The sequence below is a fragment of the Eretmochelys imbricata genome, chromosome 2 (assembly GCF_965152235.1).
Source record: "Eretmochelys imbricata isolate rEreImb1 chromosome 2, rEreImb1.hap1, whole genome shotgun sequence".
NCBI classification, from domain to species: Eukaryota; Metazoa; Chordata; order Testudines; family Cheloniidae; genus Eretmochelys; species Eretmochelys imbricata.
Window position 1 is genome coordinate 157,407,646 of NC_135573.1, and position 22,260 is coordinate 157,429,905.

Consider the following 22,260-nt stretch of genomic DNA (forward strand, 5'->3'; position numbering starts at 1 on the left):
TATGGCCCCACCACAGTTAGGGAATCCCATTGCAGCAAAGCCATCCACTATGACCTGCATATTTCCCTGGGTCACTACCCTTGATATCAGCAGATCTTTGACTGCGTGGGCAACTTGCATCACAGCAGCCCCCACAGTAGATTTGCCCACTCCAAATTGATTCCCAACTGACCGGTAGCTGTCTGGCGTTGCAAGCTTCCACAGGGCTATCCCCACTCGCTTCTCAACTGTGAGGGCTGCTCTCATCTTGGTATTCATGTGCTTCAGGGCAGGGGAAAGCAAGTCACAAAGTTCCATGAAAGTGCCCTTACGCATGCGAAAGTTTCGCAGCCACTGGGAATCGTCCCAGACCTGCAACACTATGCGGTCCCACCAGTCTGTGCTTGTTTCCCAAGCCCAGAATCGGCGTTCCACAGCATGAACCTGCCCCATTAGCACCATGATGCATGCATTGGCAGGACCCATGCTTTCAGAGAAATCTGTGTCCATGTCCTGATCACTCACATGACCGCGCTGACGTTGCCTCCTCGCCTGGTATCACTTTGCCAGGTTCTGGTGCTGCATATACTGCTGGATAATACGTGTGGTGTTTAATGTGCTCCTAATTGCCAAAGTGAGCTGAGCGGCCTCCATGCTTGCCTTGGTATGGCGTCCGCACAGAAAAAAGGCGGGGAATGATTGTCTGCCGTTGCTCTGACGGAGGGAGGGGCGACTGACGACATGGCTTACAGGATTGGCTTACAGGGAATTAAAATCAACAAAGGGGGTGGCTTCACATCAATGAGTATTTCAGGCAGGACTTCACAGAGGGTTCCAATAAGAAATGGTGCACCTAAGAAACTGTTCTTATTGGAACAAGCAGGTTGGTCTGGCCTCTGATTGATACATGGCTAGATTTACCTCCCTGCACCTTCTCTGTGAGTGACTGCAGTGTGACCTAGAGGAATGAGTCCCCTAGACGGGGGAGGAGGCAACTTAGTACAAAACAAATCTGGTCTATTTCTTGTTTTGATCCACTCCATCTATCTTTTACATCTTTGGCTGGTAGCAGACGGTGCAGAAGGACTACATGCCATCCACATCTCATGGCTGCTCAGCAGAAGATGGTGCAGTAGGACTGCTAGCCATCCTCATCTCTTGCCTGCCCGGCAGAAGATGATGCAATAGGACTGCTAGCAATCTGTATCGCCTGCCTGCTCACCATAAGACGGTTCAATAGGACTGACTGCAGGACTAAAGAGAATGACCTGGTCAAGTCACTCCAAATTTAGTCCCTGCGCCCATGTCTGTCCAGGCGCTCCCAGCCGACGTGGCCAGGAGCACCTCGGACATGACGATGACGGCTACCAGTCGTACTGTACCGTCTGCTGCCACAAGGCAAGGGATTGCTGCTACTGTGTAGCAATGCCGTACCGTGTCTGCCAGCACCCAGGAGACATACGGTGACAGTTACCTGAGTGGGCTCCATGCTTGCCGTGGTATGGCGTCTGCACAGGTAACTCAGGAAAAAAGGCGCAAAACGATTGTTTGCCCTTGCTTTCATGGAGGGAGGGAGGGAACGGGGGCTTGACGATATGAACCCAGAACCACCCGCGACAATGTTTTAGCCGCATCAGGCATTGGGATCTCAACCCAGAATTCCAATGGGCAGCAGAGACTGCGGGAACTGTGGGATAGCTATCCACAGTGCAACGCTCCGGAAGTCGACTCTAGCCTCGGTACTGTGGAAGCACTCCGCCGAGTTAATGCACTTAGAGCATTTTCTGTGGGGACACACACACTTGAATATATAAAACCGATTTCTAAAAAACCGAATTCTATCAATTTGACCTAATTTCATAGTGTAGACATACCCAAACACGGCTGCTACTCTGAAACCTGTACAAGCTAAAGGCCTTTATAGCTAGGGTGTCCAGATACCCTGATTTTATAGGGAAGTCCCAGTATTCAGGCCTTTGTCTTCTACTGTCACCGATTATCCCCCAGCCCCTGTCCTGGTTTTTCACACGTGCTAGTGGTCACCCCCTCTGTAGCTGCGGCAGCAGGATGGGATTTTGCTCAGCCACCAGTCCAGCACCCTTAGGAGTGCAGCGCAGGTCCATGTGCTCCACTCAGAAGCTGGCTCCAGGGCCAATTAGCAGAGGGCATGTTGCCCTGCCCTTAACATACCGGCATGGCTGGCCAGCGGCCCGACTGGCTTCTTCTACACGAGAACCCTGGGCCTGGGCGCACCCCCGCCTGCTCTGCCGACTGCTCTCCGGCCACATGCGCACCGCCGCGCACGCAGGACCGGCTCCCTGCCGGGAGCGGGACTCGCGTCAGCTTTAGGACCCGGGAGACGCTCCGGCGCGGGCCGGGGGAGAGCACTTGAAACGGTTTCCATAGCTGCAAAGGCAGCTGCTGCCTCAAGGCAAACTAACCAGCCTTGCCCCGAAGTTGGCCCGGCCGCCCCAGGCTCCGGCCACGGCTCCGCAGCGGGGGCGGCTGCCCTGAGGCGGGCGGCGGCGGGCATGACTCCCCCGGCCTGCGCCGTGTGTCTCCGGCAGGTGGGACTGGGGCGGCAGCAGCGGGGACCCCGCCTGGGCGGGAGGAGGCGGCGGCGGCGGCGGCGGGGGGCGCTGGGCGCAAGGAGAGGAGGCGGCGGCGGGGGCCGCTGGGCGCAAGGAGAGGAGGCGGCGGCGGCGGCGGCGGGGGGCAGGCAGCAGGCGCCGGGGAAGGGGAGTGCGGGCGGGGCGTCGCACAGCCCCCGGGGCAGCGGCTTATGCGCGGGCAGAGCTTAGCGGGGGGCTGGCCTGGGGGGCCCGGTGGGGGGGGGGTGGCTAGCTGCGGGGGGCCACTCGCGCGTGTCGGACGCTGGCCGGGGCTTCAGCGAGACGCGGTGGGGGAGGTCAGCGCTTGTGTTGGCGAGAGAGGCGCGCTTTGGAGCCACGCCGGGCTCTGCTTCCAGTTGGGGGCTGTCTCCGGTAGAGGAGAAATTGCCTTTGAAATCATTGCGGGGCCCGGCAAGTCAGCGCAAGCCCAGGGCGGGTGGTCCCCGGGGGCTGGCGCTGCAATTGCAAGTTGGAATAAGGCTGCGGGCCCCTAGGAGATCTTGGGGCGGCCCCGGTCAGAGCTTGCCTCCTTTTTTCTTACAGGAGTTGAGCCTAATTGATAGCAGCAAAGGGCGGGAGTTCAGGAGCCGGCTGCACAGGTGCTGTCTAGTGGGGAATGGACTGATGGAAACATGCTTGTTGTCGCTGCTTACATTGGGGTTTTTGTTTTTACTTAAATGTGAACAAACTATGTTAGTGCTGAAAGGAGTGATAGGGACATTTGCTATTCTCATGCAGAAAGTCCATTAAGAACAATTTATTCATGAGAAAATCTGAACTGTTACACAATTGTTCTTTGCAATCCTCTCATTAAAGTCCAGATTCTCCAAGCAGTTCTGGAAACATTTCCAGTGACTTTCCTTCAGTCAGCTTTTGGAGTAGCAGCGGTGTTGGTCTGTATCTGTAAAAAGAAAAGAGTACTTGTGGCACTTTACTCCTTTTCTTTCAACTTTTGGAGGCATTTCCAGTCCAGCTGTGTCTTTTTGTTTTCCTATAGAAACAGTTCAGTTCATGGCTCAATTGTCAAATCATGGTTTCCTTGAAGGAGGGGTTAGGTTTAATTTCCATTGCCTACTGTTCATGGCCATTATATCTTACACTTCTGGGTTAAAGTCTTTAGATGTGAAAGTGATGAACTAATAACACTGATGCAAGTTGCCCTCTCCTTTCCAGCAGTTCTGTCAACTATTCCCGTGTTGGGATAATCACACTGTAACACAGAATTACTGTGGGGAAAAATCTACTCTCATGACTAAACTGAAACCACTCAATTTGACAACCTTATAATCTTGACCTGATGGAAAATCTATTTCTCTAGAGGAAATCGGCTTGTGTGTTAGAGTAAGAGGAAACTTTATTTTCATTAAGTGAAATTTATAAAAGCTCTGAGAGAGGCTGCTTAATCTGACTCAGACTATGGTATTCTGTGTTTTTGCTGAGACACTATACTTTTATACTTAAACTACACAGCAATTGATACATTTGAGTGATGTTTCTAATTTGCTATGACGCGTCTCTGCTCAACTAGTATAAAAATGTCTCCAACCTTGACAAGAATATGTGTCTGTGTTTACAGGTCAAATGTATTTGAATTTAAACACACTGTGGAGAAACGAGAGGCAGATCACAGAATCTCAATTTTTGTATCCAAATTTTTGCACATGGGTGCATTCGCAAAACCAGTCTCATGAGGCCATGTCTGTACTGCACTAGCATAATCTTCCCAAAAATTCAGTCCAGTTTTAAAATTGGTTGGAGCTACAGTATAGGCAAGAGCTGCTCTTTTAACTATTTCAGTTAAAGTTCCTGAAAAAACTTTAACAAAATTTGTTATAAAAATGGTTCTGACTGTTGAAGCTTTTTCTATATTGCCCCTCTAACCAATTTGAGATGTGTTTTTTGTCTTGTTTTTTTAGGGGAGAAATATCCATAGTGTAGATCAGGGTTTTGTTTTTGTTTTTAAAGACAGTGTTGGTACTTTTATTTTGACACGACCAGGATATGTTGGACAGTGATAATCTAGCTCCCTTTGGCCTGGCTGGACTATATGTTGCCCGGTACATACAAAATTAAATTTGAGCTAAAGAGGAGGAGCAAAAGTCTGAACTGCTGTACATGCATGAAAGTTCTAGTTTTCTTCCAAAAGTTCTCAAAATACTAAAAGCTCTTGTAAAGAGATAACCGAGATAATAGACTAACAATCTAATATTGCTACTTCTATAATAATTAATACAATAGACTTTGGGAATCAAATTAATCATTCTTATTTATGTTTGCTTTTTAATTTGAGCAATGTGGGTCAAGATATCTCACTTTTTTAAAAAAAATCTCTACTATCTCAAAGAATGATATGCCAATGGGAGATTTATCTGAAGCAGTTCTTTAGTAACTGAGGAACTTTCAGTGATAATACTTACTAGCAACAAGAGCACAGTTACATATTAATAGCAGTAATATCATATTTAATAGCATCAATCCAGTATTCTCAGCAACAAACAGGAAGTCTTTCAAGTTTGTTCTCTAAGGACTGACTGGCGGTAAGCCGGATCCATTATAAAAGTATGTAGGCAGATTTCGCTATAGCTTGTTGCCACTGATCTGCCAATCACAGGCACAGTGAAAGACATGACCATAAGCGATTTTATATATATATCTGCAGTTGTTTTGGCTTGCTAAAAAAAATATTTTTTCCATATAATAATTTATTCTGGTCATCGTAAAGAGTCCCTTTGCAGATCAACAGCATACCAGACTGCACACTGCTCATGACTTGCCCAAGATCTCACCGGCAGTCACTTAAAGGTGTGAGTCGCAGTCCAATGCTTTAACCAGCAGACCATCCTTTCTCTCAGTCTTCAGTAGGCTTGAACCAGAGGACAAGGTATGTTTTTGTTTCTTCTACTCAGTCAAAATATTGGTATGTAATTGAGGGTGGGGAAAAACACAAATAAATAAATAAATAAAATTACAATGATCCAGAAACTACACGGTCAGAGCATGACTTAAAGAAAAAATTTGGGGTGGTATTTCTCTTTCACACTTGTTCTGATAGTTAGACAAGCTAACTTTTTTTTTTTAACTGTAAAAAGGCAACGTTTTGAGGAAGATGATGTGGCTTGGTAAACTTGATTGGAAGCACTTCAGGTTTTGTTTAAATTCAGTTAATATTGTCCTGTAATGTTGTTGGACACAACTTTTTCTTTTTATGGCAGTCCTCAACCCCTCAAGTTTCACCAGATCAAATCTAATTCTTGTAGAACTTTTGATGGCTAATGCACACAGCAGATCCCTAGCCTATTTTTCTTCAGATGCTGTTTGTTAACACTGAATAAGTAAGTCACCTAAATGTAGAGACTCTGCCATTCAAAGGACACCTACGTACTTTCACGAAAATTAAGGGGGAGTACTTTGTTAGGCAGTTCATAACTACCTTTATTTTAAATTAGGTTATGTATGCATTGACCTTTAGAAGTTTTGTATCTAGACTTCATTGCAAATGTGCTGTGGTTTTTGAAAAACATTTTTTTTTCCATTCCATCTGCCACCCTCGCTCCCCCCACTACCCTTTATTTTCTATGTTCAACACTTGGTGATATTTTCTTTTTCACCGGTGGAGACTTGGTTGGCTGTTCAGGGAGGATGACTACTCTCAGGGATTCTCTCTAAACTCTCTCGGTTTGAGTAGGATAACAGACTTACTTTAATTCCTTTTATGTAGCTTTGTTAATTACCCCCACCCCATACCTGGCAAACACCTATTTCACTCTCATTAAGTTGTAGAACTGATGTGTAAGCTTTAGTGGGCTGGCAAAACTATGTGTTCTGTTTGTAAAGCTCTGTCTGCAGTGATGTCTATTTACTTCCTGAAGAATTTACAGTATCCTACCAGCATGTTATATAATTCAAAGTTTAATACTTTGTTATAGTTTCATAATAACTTTTATAGTAAATGTGATCCTTCTAGACCGCCTGATTTTTGACAGATTTTTGTGCAATTACCAGGAAAAATAACTCCTGAAGTTTGGTGTGTTGATGGACATGTAAATGTCTGTATCATTCTTTTCAGAAAAGAAATATAAATTATTGCTAGCAATTAGGTTTAAAAGCTTTGTTTGGAATCCTCATTACACGGTTGTTCCCCCTGTTCACCCGTCTTCTTTTCCCCCCACTCCTGAAAGTTTTTTAGTTTTGGTGCTGATACACTGGAAGACAGGGGGAGATATAGTCTTTTCTCTGCCACCAAGAAATTAGGCAAATTAAATCTGTTACTTAGAATTATCTGTGTGCACTTTTTTGTTGTTGTTGTTGTTGTCAATCTGCTTTCTACAATAGCAATTCTTAGGGCTGGTCTACACTACCACGGTAAATTGATCTAACTTACCCAACTTCAGTAACTGAAGTTGACATAGTCAGATCTACTTACCGTGGTTGCTACGCTGTACTGTGTTGACGGGAGAACGTCTTCTCCAGGAGGTGGAGTACACAAATTGATGGGAGAGTGCTCTCCCATCGATTTAGTGTGTCTTTACCAGACTCGCTAAGTCGACACACACTACATCGATTGCAGCAGTGTCGATCTACCGGCAAATGTAGACATACCCTTAGTTTAGGTTTACAAATGTCTAATGTTGGATGAGCAAGGGAATTGAGCCTGCTTTCGTGGAGGGATCACTTTTTGAATTTTAAATACAACTTAAGTTCTGATTTTTGGGTACACGTGGAAAAGATATTGGGCCGAATTCACAAAGTGGATGGTACAGAGGGGCTGTAACCAAGCTGCACATTCTCAGCAAAAAATTCCTATTGGAGGGGGACTCCCGGCTGGCACATGTGCAGTGTAGCTGGGCCCTGTGCCTGTGAGTGCCCACACCCACTTATGAAGATGCATTACTGGAGATGGAAGGGGCCTGGCAAGACAGAGCTCCACCATAACATTTCTGCACTGGCATAGGTCCATAAAGAAAGAAACAGTTTCAGACATCTAGAGAAACATCTCTGAAAACTTAGACTGCTGCAGAAAGCCTCCCAAACTTTGACATACAATGTACGCCTATTTTAGGAAATATATTTTGTGAAATTATGGTCTAGAGGTTGAATGCTGTTTAATTTGCTATGACACTTTAGCCTTGTGTTAAAACTTAGTAGAAAAATGGTACAATAACTCCTTGCTTAACGTTGTAGTTATGTTCCTGAAAAATGCTACTTTAAGCGAAACGATGTTAAGCGAATCCAGTTTCCCCATAAGAATTAATGTAAATGGGGGGGGGGTTAGGTTCCAGGAAAAAAAATTTTGCCAGACAAAAGACTATACACACACCCGCGCGCATATACACACAGTATAAGTTTTAAACAAACAATTTAATACTATACACAGCAATGATGATTGTGAAGCTTGATTGAGGTGGTGGAGTCAGAGGGTGGGATATTTCCCAGGGAATGCCTTACTGCTAAATGATGAACTAGCACTCGGCTGAGCTCTCAAGGGTTAACACATTGTTGTGAATGTAGCCTCACACTCTACAAGGCAGCATGAATGGAGGGAGGAGACACAGCATGGCAGTGCATGCAAACATTCCCTGTGGAAACTGAATGTGATGATGAACCCATACTATCCCACTGGAGCGCACAACTCCCTCCATTTTCCAAAGTGCCAGAGCGGGGACTGTGTGTGTGTGTGTGTGTGTGTGTGTGTGTGTGAGAGAGAGAGGTGCATTGCCCCTTTAAGAATGCTGACCCTGCTTTAAGTACATTGCCTTTTTAAGTAGATCAGCAAGTTGAGGCAGCATGTGCTGCCAGCAAGCTCCCTCCGTCTTGAGCCCTGTCCTATCCCCCCTCTCCCCCCCCATCTGTGGAGATGGGGTACGGGGGGGGGACATGCTGACATCAGCACCCCTCTTCCTGTTATACCAATATAATAAAAACCAGCAGGATCTTATTAAAGGGGAAAAGGCAAAATGCCACATTTATTGTGAATACAGAAAGAATCATAGTAAGCAGTTAGTTATAGCTATAACATTCCATTCAATTTCATATTTATTCACACATTCATTCATATACACACACACAAACAGGTGTGTGGTTTGCAGAATCAGACCCCAAAGTTCTCACTTTCTAGAGTCCATTTTTATAGGAATTTCTTCCTATGCCAGTCTATGGGAATTGCTTCATCATGCTGTTGCTGAATCAATCAGCAGATAGCACATTCCTGACGGCTCCGTGCTGCCAGATGTTATTTTGTTCTTTGGTTCTCCCGTTCTTGAGGCTGTTGGGTGGATTCCAGTCTGCCCTCCGGGGGTCCTCTGGTTATTTCCACTTGACGCCTTCTTCAGCCGATGGACACTGGATTCTTAGGCTGGCACCTCCCTGATCATTCAGTTATTATCCACACCAAGCATCCATCCACATACATCCTCTATCTCTATTTTAATCACAATTGTTAACAAAGCGAGATGAATACAACAAAAGGGCGGGGAGTCTCTGGGTGCTGTTTCTGTTGTTACAGAGTATTGCTTTGAGTCTCTCTCTGTGTGAGTAGTTGTTGTTACAAAGAATTGCTTTGAGAACAGACTCTGCCCCGCATCTCGTTCGTCCTAAGGGGATCCGCTATGGTGAAGGTACCCCTCAACAAGGCAGACAAGATCGTCCGGCAGCTGGTGAAGAAGTGGCTGTTCCTTCCCCAGAGAGCCAGCAACGAGCTGGTCTATATTACCCACAGGCATGGCGGTGCCAATGTCCCCCGCATGGGTGACCTGTGTGACATTGTGGTGATCACCCACGCCTTCCGCCTGCTGACGTGTCCCGACGCCATAGTAAGGAACATCGCAGCAAACGCCCTCCATGACGCAACAAAGAAGCGGATCGGCAGAGCCCCCTCCAACCAAGACACCGCCAGCTTCCTGAGCGGTTCCCTGGATGGCGAATTCGGACGGGACGGGCGTGACATCGCTTCACTGTGGTCCCGTGCTTGCAATGCCTCGCGTCGCCTGGGGAAGTGCATCGGCTGCCGCTGGGAGTGATGCGAGGAGCGCCAGGAGCTGGGAGTCCTGGTGCCGCAGATCAGGTCTGAGGATAACACCATTGTCACCCCGAGCGCCAGGGGCATGCTGGAGAGGACCCTGAAGGCAGTCATGCACTCGCTGTACATGGAAGCCCTGAAGCATAAGCCGGACCAGGGTAAAGCCTTCGAACTGACCAGCAAGTGGGATGCCAGCAACCACTTCCTCGCCGGGAGTGGCTTCACCCGTTTCACCGACTGGCAGTTCATCCACCGTGCTCGGCTCAACTGTGTCCTGCTCAACGGAGCCGTCCGCCACGGGAACCAAGACAAGCATTGCAGGAAGTGTGGCTACTCTGAGACCCTGCCCCACGTCCTGTGCAGCTGCAAGCCCCACTCCAGAGCCTGGCAGCTGCGCCACAACGCCATCCAGAACCGCCTAGTGAAAGCCATCGCACTGCGCCTGGGGGAGGTCACCGTGAACTGTGCCATCCCCGGTACTGACCCGATGTGGTAATCACCGATGAGGCCCAGAAAAAGATCATCGTCGTCGACATCACGGTATCCTTCGAGAACAGGACCCCAGCCTTCTGAGAAGCCTGGGCTCATAAGCTGGAAAAATATGCCCCCTGGCGGACACCCTGAGAGTGAAGGGCTACGAGGTGCAGATGGATGCCCTGATCGTTGGAGCCCTGGGCGCTTGGGACCCCTACAACGAGCATGTGCTGCGGACCTGTGGGATTGGTCGTCGCTACGCACGGCTCATGCGGCGCCTCATGGTCTCTGACACCATCCGATGGTCCAGGGACATCTACATTGAACACATCACCGACAGTACCAGGAGGTGTGAGCCGGTACGACATAGTGCATCCACTATGGGAAAGGGACTGAGAGGCTTTTTCCACTGGACCATATGAACTGGAACCATAAACTCACTGAACATTAAATCCCACTAAATGTGGGTAGATCCATCCCCATCATCGTATCCACTCATTATACTCCACACCTGAACATAGCCATTATATGGACAACATACGCCCATATCTCAATGTCTGTACTTTGACCGGTTAAACTTTCTCCCCCAATCGGGGAGATTGCAGATTATGTATTCCTTACGCCACAGCTCCTAAACCGAATTTCACACCCCTTGATAATCTGTACCTTATTCCCTGATAACCAGAAACTTCTATGCTTGAACTCTGTACCGTTTTCTTTTTATTTCAACATTATCTTAATAAAATTATTGTACTAACACAATTAGCAGCTTGCAAGTTTCACACAGAGAGGGAGAGAAACAGTACCAAAAATCAAGAGATCTCTTAATTAGTAATACCCTGGAATTTAAACTATGGGGAATCAAACTCATTTGTGATTTTAATACAGAACTTCTTTAATATGATCCAACATTCCCCCTCACCCCCTGTACAGCAAGCAAGAGTCTCTGGGGAGCAGCTCCAAGGCAGAGGGCAGGAGCAGCACATGGCAGTGGGGGGAGCTGAACTGCCTGGCAATTGATAGCCTGCTGGGCAGTTGCCACACAGGGAACTCAGGGGGACTGATGGGGGGCTGCTGGTCCACCCTGGTTCCAAGCCCCTACCAGCTAGCACCAACGGGCTGCTTTTTCTGCAAGCAGTGGACAAAGAAGGCAGCTGCCAAACGACGTTACAAGGGAGCATTGCGCAACTTTAAACGAGCATGTTCTCTAATTGATCAGTGACGTGACGACGTTAAAGTGAGGAGTTACTGTACGCGTTTTCAGTTTCACAGTATGCCCCTTGCAGAATTCAGTTTGGACTAAACTCTCACCATAATGAATCGTAAAGCTGTACTTCCACCACATGCCTTATCAGGAGTTATTCTACTAGCATTGTGCTGAACGACAATTCTGCTCAAAAGGAGGAGCTCAGATATTCTAGCTGAGATCATTAGAGAAGCAAATATGCAATATGGACACTAGCAACATTTAATGAAAGATTTCAAGGGGTTCGGAAACTGATGCTGTTCTGAAATAGATCATACTTGTGGTACCTTAAAGTGTACCTCTGCTCTGAAAAGTAACTCTGCAAAAATGGCAGCCTTGAGTTCCCTTAATATTGTCTCCATAAGTTCTAGATCTAATTTGCTCAGAATGTAAATGTTACTTTCTCTTTTCTAGTCCTAGTCCTGCAGACTCAGACTGGAGGTCAAGTCCTTTTATTGGAACCACAGTCCAGCCTGGCTAAGAACTTTGCCTTCTAGTTGTCTGACTTCTTATGATGAATGGTTGGAGCTGCCTTACCTAAATTGCTATTTATGTTCTAAGAGACCCTATCTTCTTGAGATAAACCAATGCTGAACTACAGATGTAACTAGTGAACAAACAAATGATTGAAAATATCTTATATGCAGTGTTGTTGTCGCTTTGTTGGTCCCAGGATATTAGAGAGACAAGGTGGGTGAGGTAATATCTTATTTTTATTGCTTTTATGGCTTATTACAACAGTCTATAACCCACTATCCCCTGCAGCCTCCACCATCACAACTTCCCCCCCAATGACTGGAGGGGTGTTAACTGGCCACTTCACCTTGAATGGTCCTCTTTGAAATATGTGTTAACTACTTATGCTAAACAATCTGTTCCATCTTGCATTTAGCTATGAAACTGAGTACATTTCCCAGACCTGAAGAAGAGCTCTGTCTAAGCTTGTCTCTCTCTCCAACAGAACTTGGCCCAATAAAAGATATTAACTCACTCACTTTCTCTTGAAAATATCCTGAACATGAATTTCTTGAATGGAAACACTGTAGTAGGCTTGCCTGTATGCAGGATCATGATGGTTGTAATTAGCACTGTCTCAAATCTTTTGTTTAATGTTTGCCTGTTGGTAAAACAATATTATAACTTATTCCCCATAAGCATTCATCTAAATCCTAGGGGTAATAGTCGGGTTGTCAACTGTCTGGGTTTTACCCAGGTGGTCAATTTTTTGGCTTCTGTGTCCGGGTGTCATTTTGAGTTGCCAGATGCCTGGTTTTTGACCAAAAAGTCTAGTCAAAAAGGCGACCTGGCAACCCTAAATGGCACCCAAACCAAAAGTCCGGTTACTGAGGACAGGGTCATTAACCCACGCCAGCCCCTGCTTAGTCAGGGCCTCCTCCTACCTGCAGGCAGGCTCCTTGAGAGGATCCAGCAAGTGACGGGGTGGGGGTGGGAGAAGAGCATGCAATGCTGGTGGAGCCTGGGGGGTCCTGTTATCTGCAATTAGAAAGGTGGCAAGCCTAGGTAGGAACAAAGCTAACAGTGGAAGATAATGTGGAAGAAGTGAGTATAGAAGTGAGTTTGAATTAGAAGGATGAGGCGCCTGGTCCACAGGAAGAGGAATGTCATTCCAAGGTAGGCAGCAGCATGAGAAGGTGACAAAGTGAGCAAGAAGAAAAGGCTGGGGCCAGACGAGAGCTGTGCAGAACCTTCAGTTGGGACTAGAAACCTGGAATTCCTGTGGAAAGAGACAGGGAGACAGGAGGGAATGTGACATGATCAGGCAGTAAAAATGGAGTTTATTTTAACTTTTTAATATTGGATGGTTGCCCCATCTCAAAAAAGTATATTAGAGTTGGAAAAAAGTACAGAGAAAGGTAACAAAAAATTATTAGGGATATGACTTCATAAATATCTGCTTCAATTACCTTTGGTAAATGAAATAACCAAACAATCATTCATTTTCTGATATAGCTGTAAAACTAATCTGAAAAGTTTTCAAAATAAATCACTTAAAAATGTATAGTGTGTACCTTCTAAAAATGGAGCCTACATCTGTCTCTGAGTTGTGAAGAATATGTAATAAGGTTATAACAACCAACAAGAATGCACTTTTATGTAGAAATCCATGATTAAATTGAGTCTTCCTGAATAGTGATTTAAATCCTGATTTAAATCAAATCTACCCTGCTGTAAGGTAATATTTGAATGGTTGTCTGGTGAGCCTCTGTGACAGGAGAGAGAGACATTGATTAGTGTGAAAAGTCCCTCTGCAACAGAAGGTATTACATCCTGCCAACAGGAAAGACCCATTGGCACCAGACAGACTATGGTGGAATGTTAAACAGTATAAAAGACTTTGTTGCTCTGCACTCCCACTGCCCCCCCAAAGATGAGTCATGCAAATGGATTCCTCCCATCAATTGAGTTTACAGCTCCAAGCACAAGGGAGAAGGGGAATAAAAACCCCCTAACAAGAAGGAACTGGCTTTCAATGCTGCTTGGACTCTAGTGGGCAAAGTTACTAGGCATATGCAAGAAATCCCCAAGAGCTTGCTTGTTATAGAAACTTGTATTACTTTTTGAACCTTAAGATTGTAACTCATTAGTGTGTGTATGTTTACCTGCTTTAACCTTGTAAATAACTCTCTGGATGGACCTTTGGTCTGACCCAGGATGGACGTTCTTATGTTCTTTTCCTATTTAATAACTCTTTTAATATAGTTTATTATAGAATTGGCTACAAATATAGTTTTGGTGTAAGATCGAAGGTGCAATTGACTTGGGGTAAGTGACTGGTCCTTCGGGACTGGGAGTAGCCTGAATATTGTTACACCTTAGAGACTAACCAATTTATTTGAGCATAAGCATAAAAGTGGAAAATGCAGCGAGGATGTTTTTATACACACAGACGTAAGGAGAGTGATCACTTTAGATAAGCTATTACCAGCAGGAGAGTGGGGTGGGGAGGGGAGAGAAAACCTTTTGAAGTGATAAACACCCATTTTTTCATGATCTGTGTGTATAAAAACATCCTCGCTGCATTTTCCACTTTTATGCATCCGATGAAGTGAGCTATAGCTCACGAAAGCTTATGCTCAAATAAATTGGTTAGTCTCTAAGGTGCCGCAAGTCCTCCTTTTCTTTTTGCGAAGACAGACTAACACGGCTGCTACTCTGAAACCTGAATATTGTTGTGATTCTTAGTGTAAGGGACTGTCTGTCACAAAGGTAACCTTACCTCGGCGGCAAGGCAGATTGGACTGTCTGTGGCTCCATGCTAAGGCTGTTGTAGTGCCTCAGGAGTTTAGATTGGAAGGTTGGTGAAATCTAAGTATAGAACTCAAAACCAATTTGAGTTTTGTGTCCTGCTTCTTAAGTCTGCCCTGAAGTTGGTACTCATGCTCTGGAGTCACTGCAGGCAGCTTCTCATGATGCTATGAGAGAAACAGAGGGAAAGTATAGAGAAGGGTCCCTTAGACTTGGGAAGAAAGAGGACTGTGCTGCGGAGAAGGCAGAAGCAACATTGACTAGGGATTAACAAGGTAAAGTCAACACACTGGGAATAGCTAGCCTGCTCAAGGAGCTTTGACTTAAAGGGGATGAGGGCAGTAGGGTGAAAGTTGGAAAAAAGTGGGGCGGAGTGAGGATTCCTTTAGAACAGGGAAAAAAACCTGCTTTAATGTAGAGGAATGGACAGAGCATTACCGAGACATCAAGGGAGCAATTGAAATTAAAATATGTGAATGGATGAGGATGATCTGACAAGTCAAATTGTTTGAGACAGACATGATTGAGACCTCAATAGGACACAGGGCTAACAGAAAGCAAAATCCGAGGAGGATAGAACTGGTGTAGGGGATGGAGATCTGCTCCTATAGCCTGTTCATTTTTGTATCTTAACTGTCATGATATGTGTTCCTATAAATTTTGTAACACTATGAAGTTTTGAGCTGTTTCCTATGTAGGAATGGACATATAGTTCATGCCTCTTTTTCTCTTGCATTTTCCCAATCCTGTGATGTCTAGCAATTAAAAAAATTTAAGGCAAAAGTCTTGAAGCTGGGAATGGGTGACGGGATGGATCACTTGATGATTACCTGTTTTGTTCATTCCCTCTGGGGCACCTGGCATCAACCACTGTCGGAGAACAGGATAGTGGGCTAGATGTACCTTTGGTCTGACTCAGTATGTCCGGGTCTTATGTTCTAATTAGGGCTGTCAAGCAATTAAAAAAAATTAATTGCGATTAATTGCACTGTTAAACAATAACAGAATACCATTTATTTAAATATTTTTGGACATTTTCTACATTTGCAAATATATTGATTTCAGTTACAACACAGGATACGAAGTGTGCAACGCTTACTTTATTTTTTATTACAAATATCTGCACTGTAAAAAACAAAAGAAATAGTATTTTTCAATCAATCTAATACAAGTACTGTAGTGCAATCTCTTTATTATGAAAGTTGAACTAACAAATGTAGAATTATGTACAAAAAAACCCCCTGCATTCAAAAATAAAACAATGTCAAACTTTAGAGCCTACAAGTCCAATCAGTCATACTTCTTGTTCAACCAATTGCTCAGACAAACAAGTTTGTTTACATTTGCAGAAGATAATGCTGCCTGCTGCTTGTTTTCAGTGTCACCTGAAAGTGAGAACAGGCATTTGCATGGCACTGTTGTAGTTAGTGTCGCAAGATATTTACATGCCAATGCACTAAAGAGTCATATGTCTCTTCATGCTTCAATCACCATTCCAGGGGACATGTATCCATGCTGATGACGGGTTCTGCTTGATAACCATCCAAAGCAGTGTAGACTGACGCATGCTCATTTTCATCATCATCATGAGTCAGATGCCACCAGCAGAAGGTTATTTTTCTTTTTTGGTGGTTTGGGTTCTGTAGTTTCCACATCAGAGTGTTGCTCTTTTAAGACTTCTGAAAGCATGCTCCACACCTCATCCCTTTCAGATTTTGGAAGGCACTTCAGATTCTTAAATCTTGGGTTGAGTGCTGTAGTTAGGGTGACCAGATGTCCAGATTTTATAGGGACAGTCCCAGTATTCAGAGCTTTGTCTTATATAGGTGCCTATTACCCCCCAACCCTGTCCCGATTTTTCACACTTGCTGTCTGGTCACACTAGCTATAGCTATCTTTAGAAATTTCACATTGGTATCTTCTTTGCATTTTGTCAAATTTGCAGTGAATGTGTTCTTAAAACAAACAACGTGTGCTGGGTCATCATCCGAGAATGCTATAACATGAAATATATGGCAAAATGCGGGTAAAGCAGAACAGGAGACATACAATTCTCCCCCAAGGAGTTGATCACATATTTAATTAACGCATTATTTTTTTAACAAGCGCCATCAGCATGGAAGCATGTCCTCTGGAATGGTGGCTGAAGGATTAAGAGACATATGAATCTTTAGCGCATCTGGCACATAAATGTCTTGCGATGCCAGCTACAACAGTGCCATGTGAATGCCTGTTCTCGCATTCAGATGACCTTGTAATTAAGAAGTAGGCAGCATTATTTCCCGTAAATGTAAACAAATTTATTTCTCTTAGCGATTGGCTGAACAAGAAGTAGGACTGAGTGGACTTGTAGGCTCTAAAGTTTTACATTGTTTTGGTTTTGAGTGCAGTTATGTAACCAAAAAGCCCTACATTTGTAAGTTACATTTTCATAATAAAGAGATTGTACTTGTATCGGGTGAATTGAAAAATACTATTTCTGTTATAATTTTTACAGTGCAAATATTTGTAATAAAAATAATATAAAGTGAGCACTGTACACTTCGTATTTTGTACTGTAATTGAAATAGCTATATTTGAAAATGTAGAAAAACATCCAAAATATTTAATAAATTTCAGTTGGTATTCTGTTTTTTAACAGCGTGATTAATCATGATTAATTTGTTTGAGTTAATCGCATGAGTTAACTGAGATTTAATCGACAGCCCTAGTTCTAATCCTAGTTTAGTGCAACTACTTGAAGTTATGACTGCACAACTACTTTGTGGTCTGACAGCAAACACTTTCCCAACATTTCCTGTCTGAGCAATGCTCGGTTGGTGGCTGAGCAGTTAAAATAATTGAAGATGGTCACAAAGACTTAAAATAAACTCATGCCTACTAAATATAGTTGTTTTTTTGTTTCTCTGTAGCATCCTGTCTGTATCCAATTGGTTTAATTTATAAATTCAGATTGATCTCCGCTCCACCCTCCGTATCCCCATTCATAATTTTAACCGGGGCCCTGATCCTGCCGTGAATCCATGCAGGCAGACCCCTGCCTATGCAGAGAGTAACTAGTGATTCTGGAGTGCCCAACTGGAGACTCCTTAAAGGGGCCTGATTTTGAGAAACTGCCGAACATCTACTCTCTGAATATCAAGTCCCTTTAAAGGGGTCTCCACTCAGACACCCAAAAATCGAGAATCTCCAAATCACTAGTCACTTCTGAAAATCTTGGTCAGACTCTTAAAGAGTTGCTTCATGCCTGCTAAATTGTTGTAAAAGATTTTTAAAGTTCTAAAATATAAGGATTTCATAAAGGTGGTTGTATTTCTCACCCTGTCATGTGATTTCTTTTGCCGGTGCATGAAGCTGAGGTTTAAAAAAGGTGGGGGAAATTCCAGTGTGGATTTTTAGCAGTGTAAATACTCCTTTGCTGTGCATATGGCCTGTTACTAGGTTACAGGTGAGCTGTTTGAAACTTACTTGTGGGTTGCTGAGAATTTGGAGATACTGGCAGCTAATAGAAGTATTGATTTGATTTAAAATTGATCAAGTTTGATATAAAACTTAATTAGTGTGTAATGTTATGTTAACTTTCTTAGTTTTGGTGGAGACTCTAGTGCAGGGGTGGGCAAACTTTTTGGCCCGAGGGCCACATCGGGGTTGCGAAATGGTATGGAGGGCTGGATAGAGAAGGATGTTCCTCCGCAAACAGCCTAGCCCCCGCCCCCTATCCGCCCCCTCCCACTTCCCACCCCCTACTCCTTGTCCCCTGACTGCCCCCTCCCGGGACCCCCCCCACCCCTAACCACCTCCCCCGGGACCCGACCCCCTGGGACCCCACCCCCTATCCAACGCCCCCTGTCTCCTGACCGCCCACCCGCCTAACCTCCGCCCCATCCAACCGTCCCCTGACTACCCCCCGGGACCTCCTGCCCCTTATCCAACACCCCACGTCCTGCCCCCTTACCATGTCGCTCAGAGTGGCAGGACAGGCTTATTGGAAAGCCTGGGAGGTGGGCAAGCGCAAGCCATGCTGCTGTGCAAGTGCGGGGGAGGAGGGACAGCGGGGGAGGGGCAGGGGACTAGACTCCCCTGCCAGGAGCTCAGGGGCTGGGCAGGACAGTCCTGCGGGCCATAGTTTGCCCACCTCTGCCCTAGTGCTTGGAAATGTACCAATAAATAATATGCATCACTTATCCATAGTGCAACAGTGGTTTCAAAAGAAAGCAAGGCTTCTTCTCAGTGTTCTGCATTGCATTCTTGGGAATTGGAGGTGTTTCTGCCCCCCTTCCACAGACAATGAAGTAAGAACAGTTAAATATAATGCCTAAAATATAAACTTTGTTTTCTTTATGAGAAAAATGTATTACCCACCAAAAGAGATGAGGTAGGTCAAATCATTTATTTGCATTAATTTTGTTAAGCTATCTACACTTGATCTAAATTATTTCCTTTCAAAAATTAAAGAACTGTGACAAATGCATTCCAAGGCATTAAAGAATTAAAATTAATGTGCCTGAACTGATGTAAAATGTAAGTCTTCTAGTCTGTTTCAACTAGTCTTGGAGACAGGTGGTACTTAATTGCCAAAGTTTGTACTAAGTGAGGAGATTTATTGTGTTGGAGCCATACTAGGTACAGTTATAAAAAGCATTTTGGTCCAGTAAAAGATCAGAATGCTAGGCATATAATGTTTTTAATTTCTCTGCAACTCATATCAACTGTAAGGGACTACAGGTAAAATAAAACCCACTGCCTTGAGAGCAGTGTTGTAGCAGATAAACAGCTGCTTGCCTGTTGCTAATTTCATTAGGTATAAATGAACCCTTTAAGAGGTATATCCTGTAATATGCCGGCATAAAGGCAGATCCTTCTCCTATGACCCTCTCCCCCTCCCCTGATGCAAAGTCCTACTAGACAAACTTGGTACACGGGTAGGGTGATCAGATGTCCCGATTTTATAGGGACAGTCACGATTTTTGAGTCTTTTTCTTACATAGGCTCCTATTACCCCCAACCCCCATCCCGATTTTTCACACTTGCTGTCTGGTCACCCTGTACATGGGGATCTTATTGAGGTGTGATACATTGTGCAATTGGGGGCAGTAGAGCTATTCCATGGCTGCTGTTGCTACTTCAGAACTGCAGTGACATCTGCAGCATTTCATGATTGTTCTGTGGATGGGAGGAATGGCTGATGGCTTTGCACAGAGGCAGAAATGCCTAAGCAGCCCATGGTGCAGCGAGTCCCATTTGGAGCATAGCTTTGCAGAATCCAGGGAATGTGGTCCTTACATGCAGATTCCTGCAGTACTGCCCTTTCCCTGTATCTTCCCTGTCTGTCCCAGTTCCACCATTAAACCTGGGTGATAGTTGTAGTAGGTTGTGATAGGCGTTGGAGCCTATTGCAGTTGCCATTTCTGCAGCCCTGAGGAAGTTGAAAGGGTTAACTCATCAGCAAGTATTGGGGCTGTTGCCTGAAACCAAGAAGAGGATAGTGTTGGGAGTGGGAGGAATCTAAATTCCCCATAGTCTCTGATTTAAAAAAAATAAAATTAATAGATCCATACTGAGTAAAACTTACATTATAAGCACTTCAAATTCTTTCTCACAAGACTTACTGGCCAAGCTTGCAAGACCATATACTCAGCTCAGTAATATTTCTCTGTGTTTCAGAGTAGCAGCCGTGTTAGTCTGTATTCGCAAAAAGAAAATTGGTTAGTCTCTAAGGTGCCACAAGTACTCCTTTTCTTATTTCTCTGTGTGGATGCAATGTGCTAATTTTTTGAACACCGCATCCCATCAAAGCCAAAGCTTCAGAAAATGTTCTAGGCATCAGCAGGCAGAATCCTGTTGATTTTGGGGGAAATTGGAAAACCAGAAGAGGGAAATGAGGGGCACACAGCACCCCACCCCTCCTTCCATCTGTTTAGCAGAGCCAGCAGCTTCAGCCAGCTCTGTAAATTTCTGTAGCTCAAAGAACCAGTGGATGGCAGCCATTGACACCTTCCAGTGTAATAAAATAAGCATGGGGATTGGGAGGAGTAGGGAGGCATAGTGGGGACTAGGGTGCGCACAGAATGCCTGACAGGGAGGGAGAATGGAGTCCCTAGTATGGGGGGTGGGCACAGAGCACCTAGGATGGGAGAAGGGGTAAATGGGGGTTACATAGAACCCTAGATGGGGAGACAGTGGGGATCCCTGGTATGGTAAGAGGAATGAGGGGTACACAGAGCCCCTGGCGTGAGAAGAGGATTTAGAGGGGAGGTTTCAGGAGTTGCTGAAATACAGAGAGGAGGGTGGCTACCAGGAATCTTGTAAAGTGGAATGTAAGGATGCAAGGTGTCCCTGGTGTGTATAATGCACTCAGCTACAGAAGCAACAAAGTGTGTGACTCTCTAATTGATTTTGCTGTGTGTGTGGGAAGAGAAACTGAAGTAATGTGTGTGAAGTACAGTATTAGAGCTGCCATTGAAGATGGAATTTTTTTTTAATTTTCTCCTGACAATGCTAACGTTTTACTCAGATGTGACCCTTCTCACCAACCGTTTGCACTTCCTCGTTGTGGTTTCCTCTTTCTTCAACTCAAAAGCTTAGAACTTGAGTTTCTCTTTTAAAACAGAGCAGAGAAAGACAGGAGTTACTATTCATCTTATTTGAAAGTGCTCTTGGTGCTTTGAAAAGCCTTTAATCTGACATAATTGACAGCTGAAATCTTGTATTAATCTAGTCAAAAGTCAGAGACTTAATGAAAGCGGAGGAGGATTGTTTTCCTTTAATTTTTTCCTTGTTAAAGACAACGTCTGACATGAGTTCACCTACTTGCTGCATTTCTAATGTTTGCAATCCACAAAGGTCTAGATTTTCAAAAGGATATCAAAGCATCCTGTTGTATCATTATAAACCTTTGGGATTTGTTGATCATTATTGTCAATGCTGCTGCATATTTTGGTACTGGGTAAGTTGCATATTTGTTGTTGTATTTTGTTGTAATGTATACCCAGATTTGTTTCAGTTGGACTTGGAAACCTTTTTCCTTCCCCCCCCACCCCCGCCCAAATCTTTAGTAATTTAGTAAAAAGAAAATTTAAAAAAAAAATTAAATCAAACTTGAGTAAAATTTAGAACATAGCAATTAGGCAGGGGAACCAGAGTAAGTTGCTAGTGCTTTGCAACTCCAGGATAAGCATAAATATTACTCATTATTTTCATACAGGTAGCATGTCCACATTTCTAAAGACCACACATAGGAATATTATATGTACTCCTACTATTCTCTTTTTGAAATTTTGAAACCCCCTTTCTTATTTCTACACATTAACATCAGTCAGTAGTTGGCAAGGAGTGCTGTTAGAGGCTGGAGCTCTTTCACCAATTCACCATTTCTGTGAGGACGACCTGCATTACCATTAGCATAATGTATCCGAACTGGCAACAGAATAAACTTTGGGATCAGACTAGTTGCAAAAGTGCCCTGTCAGAAATAGTTTTTAAACATTTGGACTTTCATTCTATTTCACTATAAATGGAATTTCACTGTATCTTGGTTCATTATAAAGGTGCATCATATGGCAAGGTAGTACATTTGCCTTGCTTGATTACTTTCAGGGTCTCATTTTGAATACTCTCAAGTCTATGCCACAGCAAATAAGAAAAAACAAATCACAAAGCAGAAAAAC

The 22,260-nt window shown here is 44.4% G+C and overlaps 1 protein-coding gene across 1 annotated transcript in view; it reads left to right on the forward strand.

The window, feature by feature from the left end:
* The first annotated feature begins 21,238 nt into the window (after positions 1-21,238).
* LOC144260544 (palmitoyltransferase ZDHHC11-like) overlaps positions 21,239-22,260 on the forward strand; it is a 71,540-nt gene continuing 70,518 nt past the window's right edge. Inside the window, exon 1 of the mRNA XM_077809196.1 lies at positions 21,239-21,539. Coding sequence (XP_077665322.1) covers positions 21,330-21,539 — 210 coding nt within the window. The 5' untranslated portion in view covers positions 21,239-21,329. The remainder of the gene's footprint in view (positions 21,540-22,260) is intronic.